The sequence below is a fragment of the Typopeltis vanoorti genome, chromosome 21, assembly GCF_054136105.1.
Source record: "Typopeltis vanoorti isolate ZY-2024b chromosome 21, IOZ_Tvanoo_1.0, whole genome shotgun sequence".
Classification (NCBI taxonomy): Eukaryota; Metazoa; Arthropoda; class Arachnida; order Uropygi; family Thelyphonidae; genus Typopeltis; species Typopeltis vanoorti.
This window is the reverse complement of record NC_143569.1, coordinates 62,216,276-62,237,795: the sequence shown is the minus strand read 5'-3', so window position 1 is coordinate 62,237,795 and position 21,520 is coordinate 62,216,276. Positions and strand designations below refer to the sequence as shown.

The following is a 21,520-nucleotide window of genomic DNA, read 5'->3' as shown; positions in this document are numbered from 1 at the left end:
ACACACACACACACACACACACACAAATTTGAGTTAGTCTTTAGGAAACTCGACTTTTTTCATTTTCTAAACTCCATCTCAGTACACCAATGAGAGATTACATTCTAATCTCCGATTAGAACTTTTTCATCATCATCATCATCATCATATAAAATAAAAAATGATGGTACGACATGACAAATAAAAATATTTTAAATATATATATCCAAAAAAAAAAATAGATAACATTCGAGAAATACTATTATGGACTTTGTCTAATAATTATAATACCATGCGCTAAGTATTTGACACTCACCTGCAAAGATCGTTCTATTTGGATTTGAAATGTTACAGAATTTTCCTAAATACTCTGGAGGAGCTTGCAGCCTCATGTATGCATTTCCTACGTGTACAGCTTGGTGAGAGACATACAGGAACATCGGCTGTTCAAAATAAATCACATAGAAACTTATTAATTTTTTTCAGTAAATAATAGGAATGACACTGGTGAGCATGCACATATTTAAAGAGTTAAAGACAGAATCAGCAGTAGTAAGCTAATTAATTCGCGCAATTTTCTGCATTAATAAGTACAGTTAACTGTCATGGATACTGACGTCGGTCTAGCAATTGATTAATTTAAATTGCTTCGTCATCCATATTAGAAATACGAAAGATGTACGACAGCTTTCAAGACATTTAATGTGAAAAAGAAACGGTTTTAATGACTGAAATAAATTATTATTCCTGAAATAAAATTACCGTTAACTTCTATGGCTGGATGGACATCAACCCCTTGGATTTTTATCCCGTAATCGGTATTTTTTAATTGTTTAAAGAAAGAAAGTTTTGAGCACTTGGCTCTCCCTAATTAGGGCTGTGTAGAAATATTTCAATCTGCGATCAGGGCCGCCTTTGGGCGTTTATGTTTCCATCTGTCTTTTTCATCGTAATCTTGTGGCTCACGAATGAGTAGGTTGGGATGGAGTGATGCCTGAGCAAAGTACTTGGTTGCTATCTGGAGGAGAAACGTAGGTATGTTTGGCAGGTTTCCGTTTTAGTGGAGGAGAGTGTTCCTTACAAACCATGCGGCATCGAAGACCATTCAAAGGCATTTGGTTTGAATTATTTGTAATGTTTTGATGTTGCTAGGTGAAGTGTGGCTCCACGCTGGTGAACCGTAAGTTAGTATGGGTCTGATGATTGCTTTGTATATTCTTAGTTTGTTTTCTGGACTGACTTTGCTTCTATGGTTGAGTAGAGGGTAGAGTTGAGCTATTGCTGGGTTAGCTTTGTTGCAGGCATGAGAGATGTGAGAATTGAAGCTGAGATGGTTATCTAGTTTGATTCCCAGGTATTTTACCTCTTTTTGCCATGGCATATCAGTATTGAACATCGCGACTTCTCCGTGATGGTTTGCTTTCTTCCTTGTAAATAGTATGGCTTTTGTCTACATTGACGTCAATTCTCCATTTCCGAAACCATTTTTCAAGATTCGTTGCTGCGTGTTGTAGTCATTGTGTGGCTAGGTATGGTCTGAGCGATCTGGTCAGTATCGCCATGTCGTCTGCATAGAAAGCCATGGTGGTTGATGCTGTGCTTGGGACGTCTGAGATAAAAATGTTGAAGTGCAGCGGCGATAATAGGGAGCCTTGCGGGATACCTGCTGTGATACTTCTTGTAGTGGATCTGAGCGGAGTTTCACTTGAAATTTTCGGTCTTTCAGGTAAGAATCTATGATTTGGATGAGGTTTAGTGAGTATTTTGCAGTTATATGTTTGTGGATGAGGCCTTTGTGCCACACTTTATCGAAGGCTTTCGCCACATCTAGGAAGATTGCACCTGTATGTTGTTTCCAATTAAATACTATAGTTATGTATTCTATAAGTCTGTGGATTTGTAGAGTTGTGCAGTGACAAGTTCGAAAACCAAATTGTTCTTTCGGGATTAGGTCTAGATTATCCGTTTCGTTTTGTAGATGTTTTAGTATTACTTTTTAAGCGATTTTTCCAAGGCCTAACAAGAGGGTGATAGGTCTGTAATTCTGGGGGAACTGAGGTGCTTTCCCCGGTTTGTGGACGAGGATTATATCTGCCTGCTTCCAGCGAGTGGGGAAGTAGTTGAGTCTTAGCATCGCATTGATAATAGCCACTAGATGCATTATTGTTTTGTGAGGGAGTGCTTTTATAATTTTGTTTGAAATCTGATCAGGACCTGGTGCTTTTCTGTAGTTGAAGTTCTTGATTTGGTATGTTTCCTTTGGCGTAGTATAGCTTGTGTTGTCACGGCTGGTGGTATGATGAAGTGCATAGCGTACTTGCCTGTGGATTTTTTCAATGAAGCCCAAGTCCGCATGAGTGTAGTTTGGTTGAAATTGCAGCTCCAAGGTGTCTGCAAAAGCTTCTGCTTTTTCATCATCTCGGTAGACTATACCACTTTCTCCATGGATTGGTTGTATGTTGGGGTGATCACTGCGAAAGGCTTTAGTCATTTTCCATAATGAGTTATCTACAGTGTTTAAGAAGCTTAGTTTCCTCTCCCATAGTTGATTCTTGTGGTCTTTGATTGCAAATCGGAGTAGGTTTGTTGACCTGTTAAGCTCTTGTTTATCCTGGGGTGATAGTGTTGCATGGTATCGACGTCTGATCCTGTTTTTGTTGCGGATAAGCTTTAGAATCTCTTCTGGGAGCAGGTTAGTTTGAGCTGGAGCGGTAACGGTGGAGGCTGTTGCAAGGCCAGTTTGTATTGTGCTTTCAAGTTTATTGATCGCTATGTCTACTTCTTTGGGTGATGAGATGGTTGGGACAGGGCCTGTGATGTTGCAGAGAGTTGCGTTGAGCTTCTTGAGATTTGTATAGGATTGTCCGGGGATGGTTTCTGCTTCCCCACCTAGGCTGAACTGGATTGTGGTCGGAGCTAAGCTCATTAATAACTTGTAACTGGAACTGGTGTGGAGTGTTCCTGAAAATGGCTATATTCAGCACGTCAGGTTTGCCCAGTGGTCTGTAGTGTGTTGGTTTAACAGGACCTGCTATGGTGATGTTTCTTGTCATAGCGAATTTGTGTAGGCTCTTCCCATTATTATTGGTGTTTCTACTGTTCCATGCGGGATGTTTTGCGTTAGGTCTCCCGCCACTATTGTTGCTTCGTTTGTGTCAAGGAGCTGGGAGAGGTCTGAGGCTAGGAGTGGTTTGCCTGGAGGGTTGTAGACTGAATAGAGTTTTAGACTACCTGTGTTGTTGGTGTGTATTTCAATTCCAGTTTCTTCCAGGTTTGTAGTTGTTGGTTTCTTGATCTCATTGTATCTTATGCTTTTTTTAACAAATATAGCCGTTCCGCCCCCTCTGGCATTGAGCCTGTTTGCCCTAACTAGTGTGTAGTACCTAATTTTGGGGTTGTCGCAAGGACGAAGGTGCGTCTCGTTGACTAAAAGGATGTCTATCTTATATCTTTCAGCAAATTCTTTTAGTTCTAGGAGGTTGTTGTTTAGTCCGTTAGCATTCCAATATGCAATCTGTATTGAGTTAGCTATGGTAACCGTGTTATCCATTAATCATGGAGAAGATGACTTGTGTGTTTTTGAGGAATTTGCTGGTGTCGGCCTGATTGGGATTTGTTTTGCTAAAGGCCGTTAACATCTCTCCTAGAGTAGCAGCTAGGATTGCTGCGGGGCTTTGGTTGCAGGATGTTTGTTACTTGTAGAGACCGCAGGTGCTTATGATTCCTCGGGAGTAACAGCCCGCATTCTGATTTCTGGTGTAGTTCGCTTCTGAATGGACGAGGGTAGTGCTTCTCCAGCCTTCTGCAGGTTAGATGGATGGAATGAACATCCCTTGTAGTTGGCTGGGTGTGGGCCGCCACAGTTTGCACACTTAGCGGGCGTGGTTCGCGGTTTGACGCAAGTGTGCGAGGGATGGTTGTCACCGCACTTGTAATCCGCTTTACATAGTTTTTGTGCATGCCCATATTTTTGGCAGCGATGACATTGACCAGCTGAAGCCTTTCTGCTGAGAGATTCGGTCTTGATGACTAAGCTGCAGACTATTTTAAGGTCGTAAATTTCTCTATGGTCTTTACTGATCTCGACTAAGATCAGAGGCATGGGACGCTTGTCTGCTCGGTACATGCGCGATATCTTAATTGGCTCTAGGCCTTGTGATCTGAGGTCAGTAGCTATTTCTTCAGCTGATATGATTTCAGCCAGACCTCTGATGACCACTTTTAGATTTTTTTCACTCTTAAGGTGAAACTTGTGATATGGGACTTTCAGTTCATCCATAAGTCTGGTGAGCTGGCGGTAGTCCGAAGTTCCTTCTGGTTGAATCCGGATTCCTTTATCTGTACTCTTGGCTGATGTAAATTTGATGTTTGCATTCTTCATCGTCTCTGTAATTAAAGACCATTTTTCTTTTGTTCTTAAAATTACTGGTGGAATCCTCTCTTTGGGTTGTGGCCTGAAATCGGTCTCTATTCTTTCATCAGGTTGTGCTGTCTATTGGAGCTGTTCTTTCCAAGGGTTGAGGTATTATTTCAGGTTCTACAGCTAGCGACTCCTTGCACTCCTTTCTGCTGACAACGTGATAGTCTGTAGAGTTATCTCAGTCCACTAGGGGCTGGTCGTTAACTGGCGACATAATCTCTCTGGTGTTACCTTGAGAAGTGCTGGGGAGAGGGTCAGGGGATTGATAGTCCTCTGTTTCAACCTCTGTTATTTGGTGTATTGCTACCTTTCCTGGCCATTTTCTTTGTAACAGGCCACCTACATGCTTGAATACTGCCAACAGCTGTTTGAAGTGTAGCTCATCATATGGAGTGTCCGTTATTTGGATTAGTTTGTGACTAGAAGAGAGAATAGGGGGTTGCTCAGGTGTCCCGAGCAACTTGCAAGGTAATCCCGTGGACTTTTGAGTGTCCACTAGCAAATCTTGTAGCCACTCTTAGGTGTCTACCAGCAATGAAATACAACTAGCTGTCCTATGATAGGGAAAAGGAGTGTCATGAATTCACTTGGCCACAGATTGAAATCCTACCTCCCTCAATAAAACCATAAATCCACCACTGGTCTTCATTGCGGGTGGGGTCTGCCGGCCATTAGACCTCTTGCATGTTTCATGCAGAGGGGAAGACAGTAGGAAACAAACTGTGTCTGCGCCAGTGCAATGCGCGTTTCGTGAAAAATCTTGTAAACAAATTAATCAGGCTCAGTCTAAAATAAAACGTCCATTCACATCAAAAGCTCTACAGCATAACATCTCTTGAAATATATAAATAGTTCTTATAAGAACTGGGCGATGGACTCTTTATCCCGTCATCTGAATGAAGAAAATCTGTGTGGATGGAGTGTCATTGAACTAAAAAGCTCTAGTCATGTCATGGCTGGGTAACTGCAATAGCCGAGCCTCAGTTAAAACTTCATTGGCTACAGCATTGCCATTCGTTACCCTGGAAGTCCTAGAAAGGACACTCCCCCTGCCGTTCTTGAAATATTCTTGAAATATAAATAAACATTTTTAAAAATATTTATTGATTTTTATATAAAAATTTAAATGGTATAATATTGCATTCTAATTAATGTTTGATAATATTAAAAATTCTAAAGATTTATTGTAATATATTACAGAACATTATTTTTGTTCTCTTATTATTAATCCGTGAGCGTTACAAGACGAAGTTTAAGTAAATGTAGAATAACAACTGCATGAATTTAACGAATTATCCAAACTCCTCCATGTGTGAAACTACTAAATGTGTTCGAGACAGATTTGTGGTTCGAAGAGGAAACCGATGCATCTGGAGGAAAATGAATACATGAACAATACACCTGTGAGCCATATCGCTTGTCATACGACTCACCTGATGTTATATATATATATATATTTTTTTTTTCTTCACTATCTCAAATCGGTGTGCTGAACACGACATTCATCCTACATACATGAGTGTATATTCGCACGCTAAACTTATTTTGACCTCTCCTTCATTTTCAAATATCCTTTTATTATTTTAGTTGATTTATTTATTTTTATGTGTATATTTAGCTACAAATGCCTACTTGTTTGCTAATTTTAAATTAGATATTTTATGAAAATAATATAGTCATTATAAATAAATTTTAATTAACCTATTTTAGAGATACTTAAATTCACTTGCTTTTACAACCCATTTCTGAAGTGTTGACGATAGTTTTTGTTGTTGAGTATGTTAGAGAAAAGCCCAACATACTCATACAAAAAAACATCTTTATGAGTACAAAATATCAGGAAAATCGAAACAACCAAGTGGCTGCCATAGCGACAAACAAAAAGTACTTGGTCTCAAAGCAGATTGGATAAGCCAGACAAGCAACAGCTTACGGTCTTGTCTCAGTATAGATAACTTAAAATTTACGTAATAGAAGAGCTTTTTGGGATCTTTTTTAATCCAAAAAAGTCCTTATTAATAACTGATTAATAATATAATATCCGTTTATAAACAATGAGATATTTCAGCTATTGAGCAACTCAAGCGGTTATAAACAAAACTTAAGATTAAAAATTCTTCTCTTCATGTCATATAGGTGGATTTAAATGTGATATCAGTTTTTTTTTTTTTACATAAATACGAGTAGTTAGCATTTTGTCGTAATTTTCATATTAAATAATGCCCTCTATCGGGGATATTACTCCAATTAATAATACTATGGATATGGAAATAATATTACTATGCAACTTGTGACATGTTTCAAGAATGTGTTAACTCCCTATGCACGAAACCATCTGATATTAGTTAATTTTTTTTTTAATTTGGGAAGCATAAGTTCTATATTGCCATTATTCAGTGTCGACTGATTCACGATAGTATTTTGAAGTGTGTAATTTAGTTGCATCAAGTAGGAATGAGGCAGTTGAATAAATTATAATGTGGCAAAATCCAAATTATGCAAACAAACAAATATTTATTTGGGTAATTTTACTTGCCTGGGATTTATTGTGTTTTTCAATTATCTGAATAGTTTTTTCTGTATATATATGAGTACTATAATGTCCTGCTTGATCCATCACGTGTTCCAATCCATCATGAAGGTCTCGTCCATATATGATCTGAAAGATAAAATTTCAAACGAACGAGGAATATGCTGACAATTTTGGACCAAGTGCAAAAATAAATAAATAAATAAAAATAAAAATAAACTTAATCGGTGTGGATTTTTTTCCTTTCATAAAAAAAGAGACACATAGTTGACAGACAGGGCACTGATACTTCGACTTTAACTGCAGACAGCAGGTAGAACAGGTACTACGTTTTTGGCGTATTTGTCGAAATGAGTTCCAACTCCATATGCCTTTTGAAATTGTTCACAATAAGGTTCAGATTGAGTTTGAATTATTTAATTTTTATTTAACAAAAACTAGAGTCTAACTGAGTTCGATCCACTCAAACCTAGCCGTTCATTATAAAATAATACAAACAAAAAAAAACTATACATCTTCATTTCATTTACAAAAATAATACGACATTTCCTTGGTCCGAATCCCATATAGAAAGAGAGAAACGTTTAGAAAGACTTTTTCAGCTGCGTAAGTCAGCCAGTCTCATGTGGGAACAAGCAGACAAAATCGTTGGATATCATAAAACAGGTGTAATATGAATCTCATGGAATTATACCTTTCTCTGTTTAAATAATATTCTCTTTCCCAGATATTTCTGGTTGATTACGAACATCCGAGTTGCGTACATTCATAATCTAAAGGAAATGTTTAAACTGACACCATAGTTGATTACAATGAATGGCTTTAACAGACTAATATATGTATAACATATTAACAGATTAATTTATGTAGTATATATACGCTAAAATCGTTAGGCAAGTATGGTATAGTTTAAATGTATTGCTATCCAACAGAAGTACTAAACGTGATGCTGTAATTTTCTTATAAAATAACAAAACATAGAATACTCACGGGGAAGTCAGGATTTGCCATGGTACTGTAGTACGTGTGGTCGAAGTAATCACCTCCTCCTGCCCAAATACCATAAAACGAATCAAACCCTCTTTCTGTAGGTGTGTATTCTTTCTTGTAGAATCCGAGATGCCACTGAAAGATAAGCAAAATAATAAGGTTTAATAGTTATTCATATGAAACATTAAAATGTTTAATACCACGGTTTACTAAAACTCTTAATAATTTAATTTAATTTAAAAAAATAAAATTAAAATTACAATTAAATACAATTAAAAATTAAAATTAAATAGAATTAGAATTAAAATAAAAACGGCCTGTGTAGCCCTATGGAAATGGCATATGGCATCCATAGTACTAGGCTGTTGGAAGAAAAACCAGTGTAATTTTGATTCTAGTCGCCAACTAAAGGAGCTTTTTCAAAGCCCTTCTTTGACCAGTTTCCGAATTAGTTGATCTCTGGCACAAGCAAATATTCCTCCCAGAAACTTGGGTTGCTAATCGCGTAAATACAGAAAATAGACCGTACATCTCACACTGTTTCAAATAGTGTGAGCTGTACGGTAATATAATGTTAGGGAGCACGAGATGATAGCATTTGCCCCCTTGCAATCTTCCCTGAATGCCAAATAAAATCATCATATTGCTGGACAGCTGAAGATATTGAGTTAAACGGAGAAAGTTTGACTTTAAGAAGAAAAGCTAAAAATTTACTGAATATACGTATCGCTTACGGCATACCTTTTGTTCAACTACTACTTGACATTGTTCAAGAAAAGCAGAACTTCATTTCTGTGTTGCTGAACTGCGGAGTACCTTGGTGAAAATACTTTTGTAAGAAGAATCGACATTTTCCATTCTTCTGGTAACATATTCAACTTAACCAAATCAGAATTCATTTATATCACGTGGAAATAAATAGCTCTACGGCTTCAAAGAATTCCTTGAGTGCTGCTATATAATTACAATAATTACAACTAACGAAAGTGAGGTGGCTTTGCAAAATTAACATACGACTGGAATTCTTTAATAATGATGAATAACAAGAGTTAACGGTTTAGAATATTTTCAATAGTTTCTATATAAATGCATAAAAAGACTAAAAAGAAATTTTCTTACTTTGCCAACACCATATGTCGCATAACCCAATCGTTTCAAGTACTCTGGAAGAAGCGTGAAATTCAGTGGTAAAGCAGTTGGCTGAGACGCATACAGCACGCCATGTTGTAAACCTGACAAGAATGGAAAGAAAACATTGAGGATGTATAAAAGTTGTCAACTTTTCAGTCTAGGGAAGTGAGCGTTTCTTAATACTAGATACTATTCTATAAATGCAGGTAATTAATCAAAATATTACTTCTGATGATAATATTTATATCCTAATTTAAAAGTGTTCCATGTTTGTTCTTAATAAAGTAATCAATCGCTTTGAAATTTACAAATGAAAAAATAAAAATAAATTTTTTTTTTTTACTCAATTAGAGTGTAGTGACTAAAGCTACTAACTTGTTCGCTACACCCAAGTGAGAAATATTTATTATTACAAAGTACCCAACACAGCATTTCGAGTATTTTTTTCGAATGTTTCATCTACATAGTTATATTTCATTGGAAAATGATGCATTAATAAACAGGTAATTCTTCCTTCTTTTTTAATTGATGGATTTTCTTTTCATTAAGAAAATATTTGATCATAATCGTATATTAACATATTCGAAGAATGACACTAATATAGATGGACTCTAGAGTTATTTAAATTATGGATATAAAATACAAAATTAATTAATACATTAAATGTTATATCTTCAATAATATTAGCTGATAATGAAATTTAGAACAAGATTAAATGTTTTCAAACTACACCTTTCGGTTTTATTAATAGATCAAATATAAAGTGAATTTTTTTACAATTGTGGACTTCAGAAGTTCCGGAGAGGTTCTCATATGCATCAACTCGCTTCTGATTGATAAAGAATCCAATACCCTTGGAGGGTAACATGACGTTCTGGTTTTCTTTCTCGTAGTGGTCATTGCTCGTAGCGATCGCTTCTCGGCCATTTGGCTTAGATCAGTGTGTAGTGTATAGTTTCTGTTCTTAACCGTTAATATCGGTACGAGTCCCATCGGGTTTCACGATTCACGATATTTAACGGGAAATTTGCAGAACTTCCTAAACCCCAGACTGGGGAAATATCAAACACTCGGTGGTGGGAATAGTTAGGCTCCCCCCATCTGATCATGCCCTCCATTCTGCCGCGTGTGCGTACCCTCGGAATTGAGGTTGACGCCACAAAATACCGGCAAGGGCGATGGCGAAAGCTATCATAAACTGCGTCGGCGCAGAGAACATTTTTGGATTTACCCCTTATGGGGGAGGAAGATACCAGGTAGTGACCAAAAATATCGAGACCAGAGAAAAGCTTCTCAAAGGGTTTGACTGTGGCAAGGTAAAAGTATCTCCCTTCATGGTTGGGAGCATCCTGAGAACCCTTAAGATACCACGATTTCCCCTAGAATACGCAGAGAACAGCGATATAATTCACAGCGTCTTCTCTAAGTGGGGAGTTGTACGGGAAATCCAGGTTCACAATGACTCAGACAATCCTGAATGGAAGTCAGGGGAGGTAACTATCTCTCTTGAAATGAGGACCGAAGTTCCTAACTTTGTCCTCATAGGATCTGCCTGGGTAACGGTAAATTACCCAGGCGTCAAAAAGCAATGCTTTAGATGTAGTGCCTTCAATCATCTTGGGGCAGACTGCCCTCGCATAAAATGCAAGAACTGCCTAAAAATTGGCCACAACCAAGAAAAATGTGAGGCAGCTTGTTTGAAATGTGGGGTCACTGCCCACAAAGTCGACACCTGCCCATCCAGAACCCTCGCAGAGAGGATGGGTGGTGCAATCATCAGCAACAAAACCAAGTAATGAAAAGGTCACAACACAGGAAGAGTTTCCGCCTCTTGAGGCCACTCCTGATCATGCCGCCATGTCTAAGACAACGAAAAGGTCCCGAAAGGGAGGGAAACCTACCAGAATTGCAGAGACCAGCAATACGATCCCAACAGAAGAGACTGACAATGCAGAAACCATCATGGTAACTCCCACGGACGAAAGCGAAGCTACCACTGCCAATTCAGATACAGTAGAAGAAGCTGTAGTAGAGATGGAGACGAACACCAAAACTTCCAAACGGCCATTAAGTCCGCAGGAAGAAGAGCGGACAAATCTCAAAACAGCAAAAGTATCTGAAACCGAACACCCAGAAGTCCCTCATGCAAAAGCAGGGGAGAGTCTAAAACATCTCCTTAGAGGTATGCCTGGGGTGGCAGAAAAGTTGAAAGAGGCAATAGATAAAGTAGGAGAACCTGAACTCCTCCTCACAGGGAAATATGGACCCGACATCGTCAGTGCAAAATGGGGTGACCTCTTCGTTGATGACATCAGCAAAATTACCCCTGAGCAAGTAGAGATAGCCCTGGATATAGATGAGGAGACAGCTTCGGCGTTCTACATTGCTCTCTGCAAACTAGACATGGCCAAGGGAAGTGAGGTGGCCAAAAGAATCATAACAGCCCATAACAAAAGAAAGGAACATTAACCACATTGTGGATTTCTGTACTCAGCTTCACTGGTTTTTAGCTCCCACAGGTGGGGGAGGACCTGAGAACCCGAGCGCCGAAGGCTTACAGCGAGGCAGTGCAGTTCCTTGTCAGCTGCATCACTCGGGCAAGATCCTTCCTCCACCTCTAAGTTTAACTTTCAATTTTTGCTTTTCTCTGTACTTTTTTTTTGTTTGTTTTGTTACATGTTTCCTTTTAGGATTTTTCCTTTTTGTAAAGTCAAAAATCAACGACCGTTTTAGAAACGCGCCTGGGGGGCAAACAGCTAAAACAGGTCAACGGAGGCCTCTTTAACCTACTCTACCACTATGCACTCTATCTTTATTTCCTCTCCTACTATCTGCTGACTCTCAGCCTATCTTACTCTACAGGCCGATGATGAAGATTTGTTGAACTCACAAATTATTAACGCGCTTCTCGGCCTTTTGGCTTAGATCAAGTGTGTAGTTCATTTTTGTGAACTTTCCCCATAAGTGATTAGCAAATTGTTTAGCTAAGCGCAAATTGTAGTATAGTATATGTTAGCTCAGTTATTATCGGCAAAGCGTCTCATAGAGGCACTTGATAATAAACTACAGCAGCAGATACAGAATAAACCCCAGACTGGGGCAAGAACACCACACTCGCTGGTTTGCCGCGTACGCGGACCCTTGGTATCGAAGTGGAAGCTGATCTACGACCTCGATGTTTAGCCAAACCCCTCATCGAAAGCGTCGGCGCTGAGCAGATTTTTGGGTTTACTCCCTTTGCTGGTGGCCGCTTCCAAGTAGTAGTAAGGAGTGAGCAAACAAGAGACAAACTACTTGCAGGATTCGAGTGTAATAGAAAAACAATAGTTCCATTTTTGGTAGGGAGCATTACCAAACTACTTAGAATCCCCAGATTCCCTTTAGAATATGTTGAAACGGATGTAAAGATCATCCACGAAATATTCGGGAAATGGGGCGTTATACACAAGGTGGAAGTCCTAAATGACGCAGAAAACCCCAAATGGAAGTCGGGTGAAGTCCACATCTCCCTCGAGATGAAAACGCCCGTTCCCAACTTCATTATTATTGGATCCGCCAGAGTAATGATAAATTACCCTGGTGTAAAAAAACAATGTTTTAGATGTGGTGCTTTCACTCACCTTGGGGCGGACTGTCCTAGAGTGAAATGTAAAAACTGCCTCAAAGCAGGCCACAACCAAGAAAACTTTGAGTCAGCATGCCTGAAATGTGGGGTAATTGACCACAAAGTGGACACATGCCCATCCAGAACCCTTGCTGAGAGGATGGGTGGTGCAATCACGCCAGCAACTCCACCAAGCAATGGAAATGACACACCACAGGAAGCTTCTCTTCCTTTCGAGGCTGCTCCTGATATAACAGAAATCCATACCTCCACGTCTAAGATAAACCGAAAGGGGAAAAAAACTTCCACAAGCAGTAAAATCCAACAAGAAGAAACAGTCGCTATTGAAACCATACAGATGATATAGATAGGGAAGAAGGAAAGATGGAGGTGAACACCAACACCTCCAAACGGCCATTAAGCCCACAGGAAGAAGAGTTGGTAACGCCCAAAACAGCAAAAGTATCTGAGACCGCCCACCCAGAAGTCCCTCACGCGAAAGCAGGGGAGACTCTCAGCCATCTCATCAGAGGTATCCCAGGGATGGCGGAAAAATTCAAAGAAGCGATAAAAAAAATAGAAGAACCTGAACTCCTCCTCACAAGAGAACATGGATCTGACATCGTCAGTGCAAAATGGGGTGACATTTTCGTTGATGACATCAGCAAAATCACCCCTGAGCAAGTAGAGGTAGCCCAGGATTTAGACGAGGAGGCAGCCTCGGCGTTCTTCATAGCTCTCTGCAAACTAGACATGGCCAAGGGAAGTGAGGTGGCCTAAAGAATAATAACAGCCCACAACAAAAGAAAGACACAGTAACCACCTTGTGGGGTTTCTGTACACAGCTTCACCGGTTTCAGCTATCACAGGTGGGGGAGGACCTGAGAACCCGAGCGGCGAAGGCTTACAGCGAGGCGGTGCAGTTCCTTGTGAGCTGCATCACTCGAGCCAGATCCTTCCTCCACCTCTAAGTTTAACTTTCAATTTTTGCTTTTCTGTGTACTTTTTTGTTTTTGTTTTGTTACATGTTTCCTTTTTAGGATTTTTCCTTTTTTGTAAAGTGAAAAATCAACGACCGTTTTAGAAACGCCCCTGGGGAGGCAAATAGCTAAAACCGGTCAACTGAGGCCTCTTTAGCCTACCCTACCACTATGCACTCTATCTTTATTTCCTCTCCTACTATCTGGTGACTCTCAGCCTATCTTACTCTACAGGCTGATGATGAAGATTTGTTGAACTCACAAATTATTATTATCAACTCAGAAAAAACAAGAATCAAAATTCATGAGAAATTCGACTCTGCTAGTCTTCCGTATGGTCTGAAACCCACAACCGGCCCATTAACAATACTAGGAATTCCCTTCCTAGCGACCGCAGTGTTGCAAACAAAAACTTAATAGAAATTTGTGACGAAAAACTCAAACCCTTTAACCCCAACTACCTATCATTCGAAGGTAGAGCAACAGTTATCAAAACAGTCCTAAAACCGATGTTACTGCACACCATTAACCTCACAGACACACAAGACAACGCCATTCACAAACATATCACTAATTTTTTCTGGAACAACAGGAAACACGAGGTGCGCAGGACCTTTCTCCATCTTCCCCCCCACACACACACACACAAGGGGGATTCGCCTTGCAAATCCTCAAATACTGCCACCTAACCAACACTGCTCAGACCATACGGAAAGCACTGGCATCAAATCACCCTTCCGGCAATCTGATTAAATACTTCTTAGGATTTTTCCTACCCTACTTCGGGATCACTGGCCACGCCGGACCATGTGCGGAGAGGGTGCCCGAGTGGTACTACACAATATGCAAACTTTTCAAACAATTGGCACGGATGGAGTTCGAGTGCTTCAGCTCAGCCCAAACAAGCTGTACTGGAAAATTTTTGACAGCTTTGACTGGGAAAAGCCCGATCTGGGCACAAACGAAGAGGTGCTGTTCACCAACATAAAAAACAGCTGGGGACAACCATTTCACAGGGACTTAGCCTGGAGAATCGCCTACGGCAGACTCCCGTGAAACTAGTAAAATCAGCCTACAACCCGCGACGGTGCAACCCCCTTCTGCGGCGTGATAGAAACCGTTGGGCATCTCTTCTTTCACTGCCCGCCAGCACAGCGTGTTTGGCACAGACTGGCTGAGGTGCTTGCGATCCCAGCGTTCGCATTCGCCGAAGTAGTTTTGCTACAGTTTCCTCCCCCAGTAACCAAAAACAAGAAACACCTGATTTTCCTAATAAATGTGATCAAACACCACATTTGGAAAATCAGGAAAAAACACCTTCTTAACGAGAAGGATCGCATCTATCTCTGTGTTAAGAACTGTCTCTCAGCCTACCTCCGCCGCTTCCTGGAGCAGGAAAGGTACTTACGGGGAGAAGAGCGGTTCCTTAGGAGATGGTGCGATCCACCAACCATCTGCCAGATCATACGGGGGGGGGGGGGAATCCGGTTGTGTCTACACCTATAACACCTTCAAGATGTAGGTGTTGACGCTATCTCGATCTTCCTTCCCAATCAGCGTTTAACCCACAGGTATGTCTAGTCCTTTCGCAGTTGAAAGTTTTTCTGTCCCCAGGTTGGGGTTGACCTGAAACCCGGACTGCGAAGGCCAACATCGAGGTGGTCCCAAGCCCTTTTCAGGGCGGGGCCTTCCGGGCCAGGTCATCTCCCTTCTTTTCCTGGTTATACTGTTCTGGGTTTGCTCGACAAACTCATTCCTCTATAGAATTGTCTTCCACATAGTCTTTAGATTTATTTACACTTGTTAAATTTGCTTAGTCTCTCCTTTTTTTTTTCCTTTTCAGGATTTTTCCTTTTAAAAGTGAAAAATCAACGACCGTTTTAGAAGCACCCCCCTGGGGGGTCAACAGCTAAAACAGGTTAGCTGAGGCCTCTTTCATCTACTCTACTACTATGCACTCTATCTTTATTTCCTCTCCTACTATCTGCTGAATCTCAGCCTATCTTACTCCACAGGCCAATGATGAGATACGTTGAACTCACAAATTATTATTATAAAAGATCGCTTCTCGGCCGTTTGGCTTAGATAAAGTGTATAGTGTCTGTGCATATCAGCTTAACAGGCTACTAGCATTTCGTAGTATCTGTTCTTAATGTTAATATCGGTACGAGTCCCATCGGGGTTCACGATATTTAACCGGAAATTTACAGATCTTCCCAAAGATGTATGTCTAGTCCTTTGGAAATATTAAACAAATGGGGACATATTAAACACTTGGCAGTGGTGAGAATAGCTTAGCCCCCCCCCCCTAACCAGCTATGGCTTTGCCGCGTACGCGGACACTCGGAATAGAAGTGGATGCCGACCTGCATCCCCGATGTTTAGCCAAATCCCTCATCGAAACAGTCGGTGCCGACCAGATTTTCGGATTTACTCACTTCGGCAGTGGCCGCTTCCAAGTAGTCGTCAGAAGTATACAAACCCGAGATAAACTACTCGGAGGTTTTGAGTGTAATGGGGAAAAAATAGTCCCATTTTTGGTGGGAAGTATCACCAAGTTACTTAGAATCCCCAGATTCCCTTTGGAATATGTTGAAACTGATCTTAAGATTATCCACGACATATTCGGGAAATGGGGCGTAGTACGCAATGTGGAAGTGTTAAATGATGCAGAAAATCCCATATGGAAGTCAGGCGAAGTAACCATCTCCCTAGACATGAAAACGCCAGTTCCCAACTTTATTGTCATTGGATCTGCCAGAGTAATGATTAATTACCCTGGCGTAAAGAAACAATGTTTCCGTTGTGGAGCCTTCACCCACCTTGGGGCCGACTGCTTGAAAACGAAGTGTAAAAACTGCCTCAAGGCAGGCTACAATCTGGATAAGTGCGAGGCAGCCTGCCTAAAATGTGGTGCCACAGACCACAAAGTGGACACCTGCCCATTAAGAACCCTGGCAGAAAGGATGGGAGGTGCCATCACAACAATACCGCCAGGCAATACTAGCAATATAGAAAAGAAAGATTCTCCAAACTTGAAGGCTGCAGCAGAACGCCATACCATCACACCACCTAAGGAGAGCAATAAGAAAAAAAAATGCTGCCATAGAATCCAAACCCGAGAAAGATAAGAAGCAAGAAATCCATGAAGAACCAGCCAAAAAGCAAGCTGTCACACATGCTGAAATCGCAGGAGAAGAAGAAAATATGGAGGCAAACAGCACCCCCTTCAAACGACCACTCAGCCCAGACGAAAAGGAGATGAAAAAAATAAAACCAGCAGAAATAGAAGAATTAGAGACTCCTCATGCAAAAGCAGGGGAGACTCTAAAGCATCTAGTTAAAGGTATCCCTGGGGTGGCAGAAAAATTTAAAAATGCAATAGTGAGAATAGGGGAACCTGAGTCCTCCTCACTGGGAAATATGGTCCAAATGTAGTTAGTGCAAAATGGGGTGAACTATTTGTTGAAGGCATCAGCAAAATAACCAATGAGCAAGTACAGGTAGCCTGAACATAGACGAGGAGGCGACATCGGCGTTCTTCATAGCTCTCTCCAAATTAGACATGGCCAAGGGAAGCGAAGTGGCTAAAAGAATGATGACTGCCCATAAAAAGCGACAGTCACAATAACCATCCCTTGGTTTTCCTGTCCAGAGCTATAATGTTCCCTAATTCCCACAGGTGGGGGGAGGGCCTGAGAACCTGAGCAGCGAAGGTTTACAACGAGGCGGTGTAGCTCCTTGAGAGCTGCATCATTCAGGCCAGACCCTTCCCTCCACCTTTCTTTTTCAGTTTCTAGTCCTATGTATAGTTTTTGTTTTCTCTGTACTTCATGTTTTTGTTTTTGTTACATGTTTCCTTTTTAGGATTTTTCCTTTTCTTAAAAAGTGAAAAATCAACGACCGTTTTAGAATTGCCCCTGGGGGGAAAACAGCTAAAACAGGTCAACTGAGGCCTCTTTTACCTACTCTACCACTATGCACTCTAGCTTTATTTCCTCTCCTACTATCTGCTGACTCTCAGCCTATCTTACTCTACAAGCCAATGATGAATTTTTGTTGAACTCACAAAATATATAAAGATTGGTTTAGCGTCCAATGCTTATCGACCTCTGGATGATTATCTTGGTGATCGCTTCTCGGCCCTTTGGCTAAGATCAAGTGTGTAGTTTCTGTTCTTAACCGTTAATATCGGTACGAGTCCCATCGTACCGATAATATTGTGAATCCCATCGGGTTTCACAATATTTAACCGGAAATTTACAGAGCTTCCTAAACCCCGGACTGGGGAAACATCAAACACTTGGTGGTGGGAATAGTTAGGCTCCCCCATCTGATCATGCCCTCCATTCTGCCGCGTGTGCGTACCCTCGGAATTGAGGTTGACGCCACAATATCGGCAAGGGCGATGGCGAAAGCTATCATAAACTGCGTCGGCGCAGAGAACATTTTTGGATTTACTCCTCATGAGGAAGATACCAGGTAGTGACCAAAAATATGGAGACCAGAGAAAAGCTTCTCCAAAGGTTTGACTGTGTTAAAGTAAAAGTATCTCCCTTCATAGTTGGGAGCATCCTGAGAACCCTTAAGATACCACGATTTCTCCTAGAATATGCAGAGAACAACGATATAATTCATAGCGTATTCTTTAAGTGGTGAGTTGTACGGGAAATCCAGGTACACAATGATGCAGACAATCCTGAGTGGAAGTCAGGGAAGGTAACCATCTCTCTTGAAATAGGGACCGAAGTTCCTAACTTTGTCCTCATAGGATCTGCCCAGGTAATGGTAAATTACCCAGGCGTCAAAAAGCAATGCTTTAGATGTGGTTCCTTCAATCATCTAGGGGCAGACTGCCCTCGCATAAAATGCAAGAACTGCCTAAAAATTGGTCACAACCAAGAAAAATGTGAGGCAGCTTGTTTGAAATGTGGGGTCACTGACCACAAAGTCGACACCTGCCCATCCAGAACCCTCGCAGAGAGGATGGGTGGTGCAATCATCAGCAACAAAACCAAGTAATGAAAAGGTCACAACACAGGAAGAGTTTCCGCCTCTTGAGGCCACTCCTGATCATGCCGCCATGTCTAAGACAACGAAAAGGTCCCGTAAGGGAGGGAAACCTATCAGAATTGCAGAGACCAGCAACACGATCCCAACAGAAGAGACTGACAATGCAGAAACCATCATGGTAACTTCCACGGACGAAAGCGAAGCTACCACTGCCAATATAGACATCGCCAATTCAGATACAGTAGAGATGGAGACGAACACCAAAACTTCCAAACGGCCATAAAGTCCGCAGGAAGAAGAACTCACAAATCTCAAAACAGCAAAAGTATCTGAAACCGAACACCCAGAAGTCCCTCATGCAAAAGCAGGGGAGACTCTAAAACATCTCCTTAGAGGTATGCCCGGGGTGGCAGAAAAGTTTAAAGAGGCAATAGATAAAGTAGGAGAACCTGAACTCCTCCTCACAGGGAAATATGGACCCGACATCGTCAGTGCAAAATCGGGTGACCTCTTCATTGATGACATCAGCAAAATCACCCCTGAGCAAATAGAGGTAGCCCTGGATATAGACGAGGAGGCAGCTTCGGCGTTCTACATAGCTCTCTGCAAACTAGACATGGCCAAGGGAAGTGAGGTGGCCAAAAGAATCATAACAGCCCACAACAAAAGAAAGGAACAGTAACCACCTTGTGGATTTCTGTACTCAGCTTGACTGGTTTTTAGCTCCCACAGGTGGGGGAGGACCTGAGAACCCGAGCGGCGAAGGCTTACAGCGAGGCGGTGCAGTTCCTTGTGAGCTGCATCACTCGGGCCAGATCCTTCCTCCACCTCTAAGTTTACCTTTCCATTCCTTCTCCAGATTTATTCTCTCTTTGTTGTGTTACATGTTTCCTTTTTAGGATTTTTCCTTTTTTTTACAGTGAAAAATCAACGGCCGTTTTAGAAGCGCCCCTGGGGGGCAAACAGCTAAAACAGGTCAGCTGAGGCCTCTTTTACCTACTCTACCACTATGCACTCTATCTTTATTTCCTCTCCTACTATCTTCTGTAATAATGTATATATATATATATATATAATAAATACACTATCATATGCTAAGCTAAATATTTTATAAATTAAAAAATAATTTATATATAAATTAAAAAATATAAATATAAATAAATAAATAAATATCTACCCTATATATATAAAATAAGCCTTTTCATGTAACATTTTTATGTCATGTTTATGTGTCACGTTTTTTGTCAAGTTATTTAAAACGTTTTGAAACTCAGGGGCTACCCTGTCACTCGAGTCTTCAAAATTCGAGTCATCAGAATTCAACGAGAACCGGCCTACCAGTCCAGAACTCAAGGAGTTGGGTGCCAGGGGGGGGGGGGGGAATCCCTTTCGAGATTTCCAAATTCGAGTCATCAGAATTTAAGGAGAACCTGCCTACCAGTCCAGAACTCGGGGTTTTAGGCGCCAGGGGGCGGATCCCCCGTATATATATAAATAAATAAATATATATATAAATATTTATTATAATAAATATATATATAAAATAAGTTATTTTATGAACTTGGTTATTTTAACTCCTAATCCCAAGTATGCAAACAATTAAGTTTGTGCCTGAAACAACGTTCAAGTCTATAAAGCCTAAAGATTGAGTTACCCTGGTGCAACACCAGGGTAACTCAATGTAAAGGTGGGTAAAGCTCCAATCACTATTCTTAGTATTTTCCATAATGTAAAGCACATCTCACTAGAAGATGTATACTGCAATGCAATATGGGTGGGGTCACTACCCATAACTTTGCTAAAATAACTTGGTTATCCTAATATACAATATCCCCAAGTTAAAAAATTTATTACATCTATATCTTCTCCAGAGATTTTTTTATTAAAAATAAAAACACCTTGTTGCAACTTCTATAGGTAAAGTTGATAAGGCTCCGTATTACTATAACCTTGGTATTGGATTGGGATAATGAAACATAAAGTCCTTTTTAGGACTTCCAGGGTAACAAATGGCAATGCTGTAGCCAATGAAGTTTTAACTAAGGCTCAGCTATTGCCATTATCCAGCCATGACTAGAGCTTTTTAGCTCAATAAACTCCATCCACACAGATTTACTTCATTCAGATAACGGGATAAAGAGTCAAGGACTCAGTCCATTGCCCAGTTCTTTTAAGAACTTTAAGAACCTTGGTATTGGTATTTAGGGTCTAGCTACTCACTGAGGAGACCTCAAAAAAGGTTGAAACCAGTCTCGGTAGTGACCCCACCCATAATGCATTGCAGTAGTATGCATCTTCTAGTGAGATGTGCTTTACATTATGAGAAAATATTAAGAATAGTGATCAGATCTTTACCCACCTTTACAATGAGTTGCCCTGGTGTTGCACCATCTTTAGACTTGAACTTTGTTTCAGGCGCAAACTTAATATATATATATATATATATATATATATACATATTATATATATATGTATATATATAATATGCTAAATAAAAAATTAAATTAATTAAATATATATTACATTATCATATGCTAAATTAAAAAAAAAATTTAATATTTTTTATTATGTTTTTATATATATTATCATATGCTTAATAAAAAAATAAATAAAATAATTACTGAAATTTATTTAGCATTATGATAATATACATATACACACAATGGCAATGAGGTGTGTATATGTATATTATCAAGTGTGGCATCATTTAGATTAGATTTTCTATCTTTGAGTTTCTTATTCGGCTAAGAAATAATGTGGTATTCAATATCCACTTAATTTTGAATAAAAAAATAATATATATACTAATTCAATTAAGGGGATATTAAATCACATTGTTTTAAAAAAGAATAAGAAACTCAGAGATTGGAATC

General features: G+C 40.2%; 1 protein-coding gene and 3 pseudogenes across 1 annotated transcript in view; 3 read left to right on the top strand and 1 right to left on the bottom strand.

Moving 5' to 3' along the window:
• LOC150094907 (arylsulfatase B-like) overlaps positions 1-21,520 on the bottom strand; it is a 50,709-nt gene that overhangs the window by 8,223 nt on the left and 20,966 nt on the right. Inside the window, exons 3-6 of the mRNA XM_090411393.1 lie at positions 9,039-9,151; positions 7,920-8,054; positions 6,936-7,058; positions 296-422 (exon numbers count right to left, since the gene is read on the bottom strand). Of these exons, the coding sequence (XP_090267519.1) occupies positions 296-422; positions 6,936-7,058; positions 7,920-8,054; positions 9,039-9,151 (498 nt within the window). The remainder of the gene's footprint in view (positions 1-295; positions 423-6,935; positions 7,059-7,919; positions 8,055-9,038; positions 9,152-21,520) is intronic.
• On the top strand, positions 9,962-10,090 carry LOC150094910 (U2 spliceosomal RNA; annotated as a pseudogene).
• On the top strand, positions 15,695-15,851 carry LOC150094909 (U2 spliceosomal RNA; annotated as a pseudogene).
• LOC150094908 (U2 spliceosomal RNA) lies at positions 17,766-17,907 on the top strand (annotated as a pseudogene).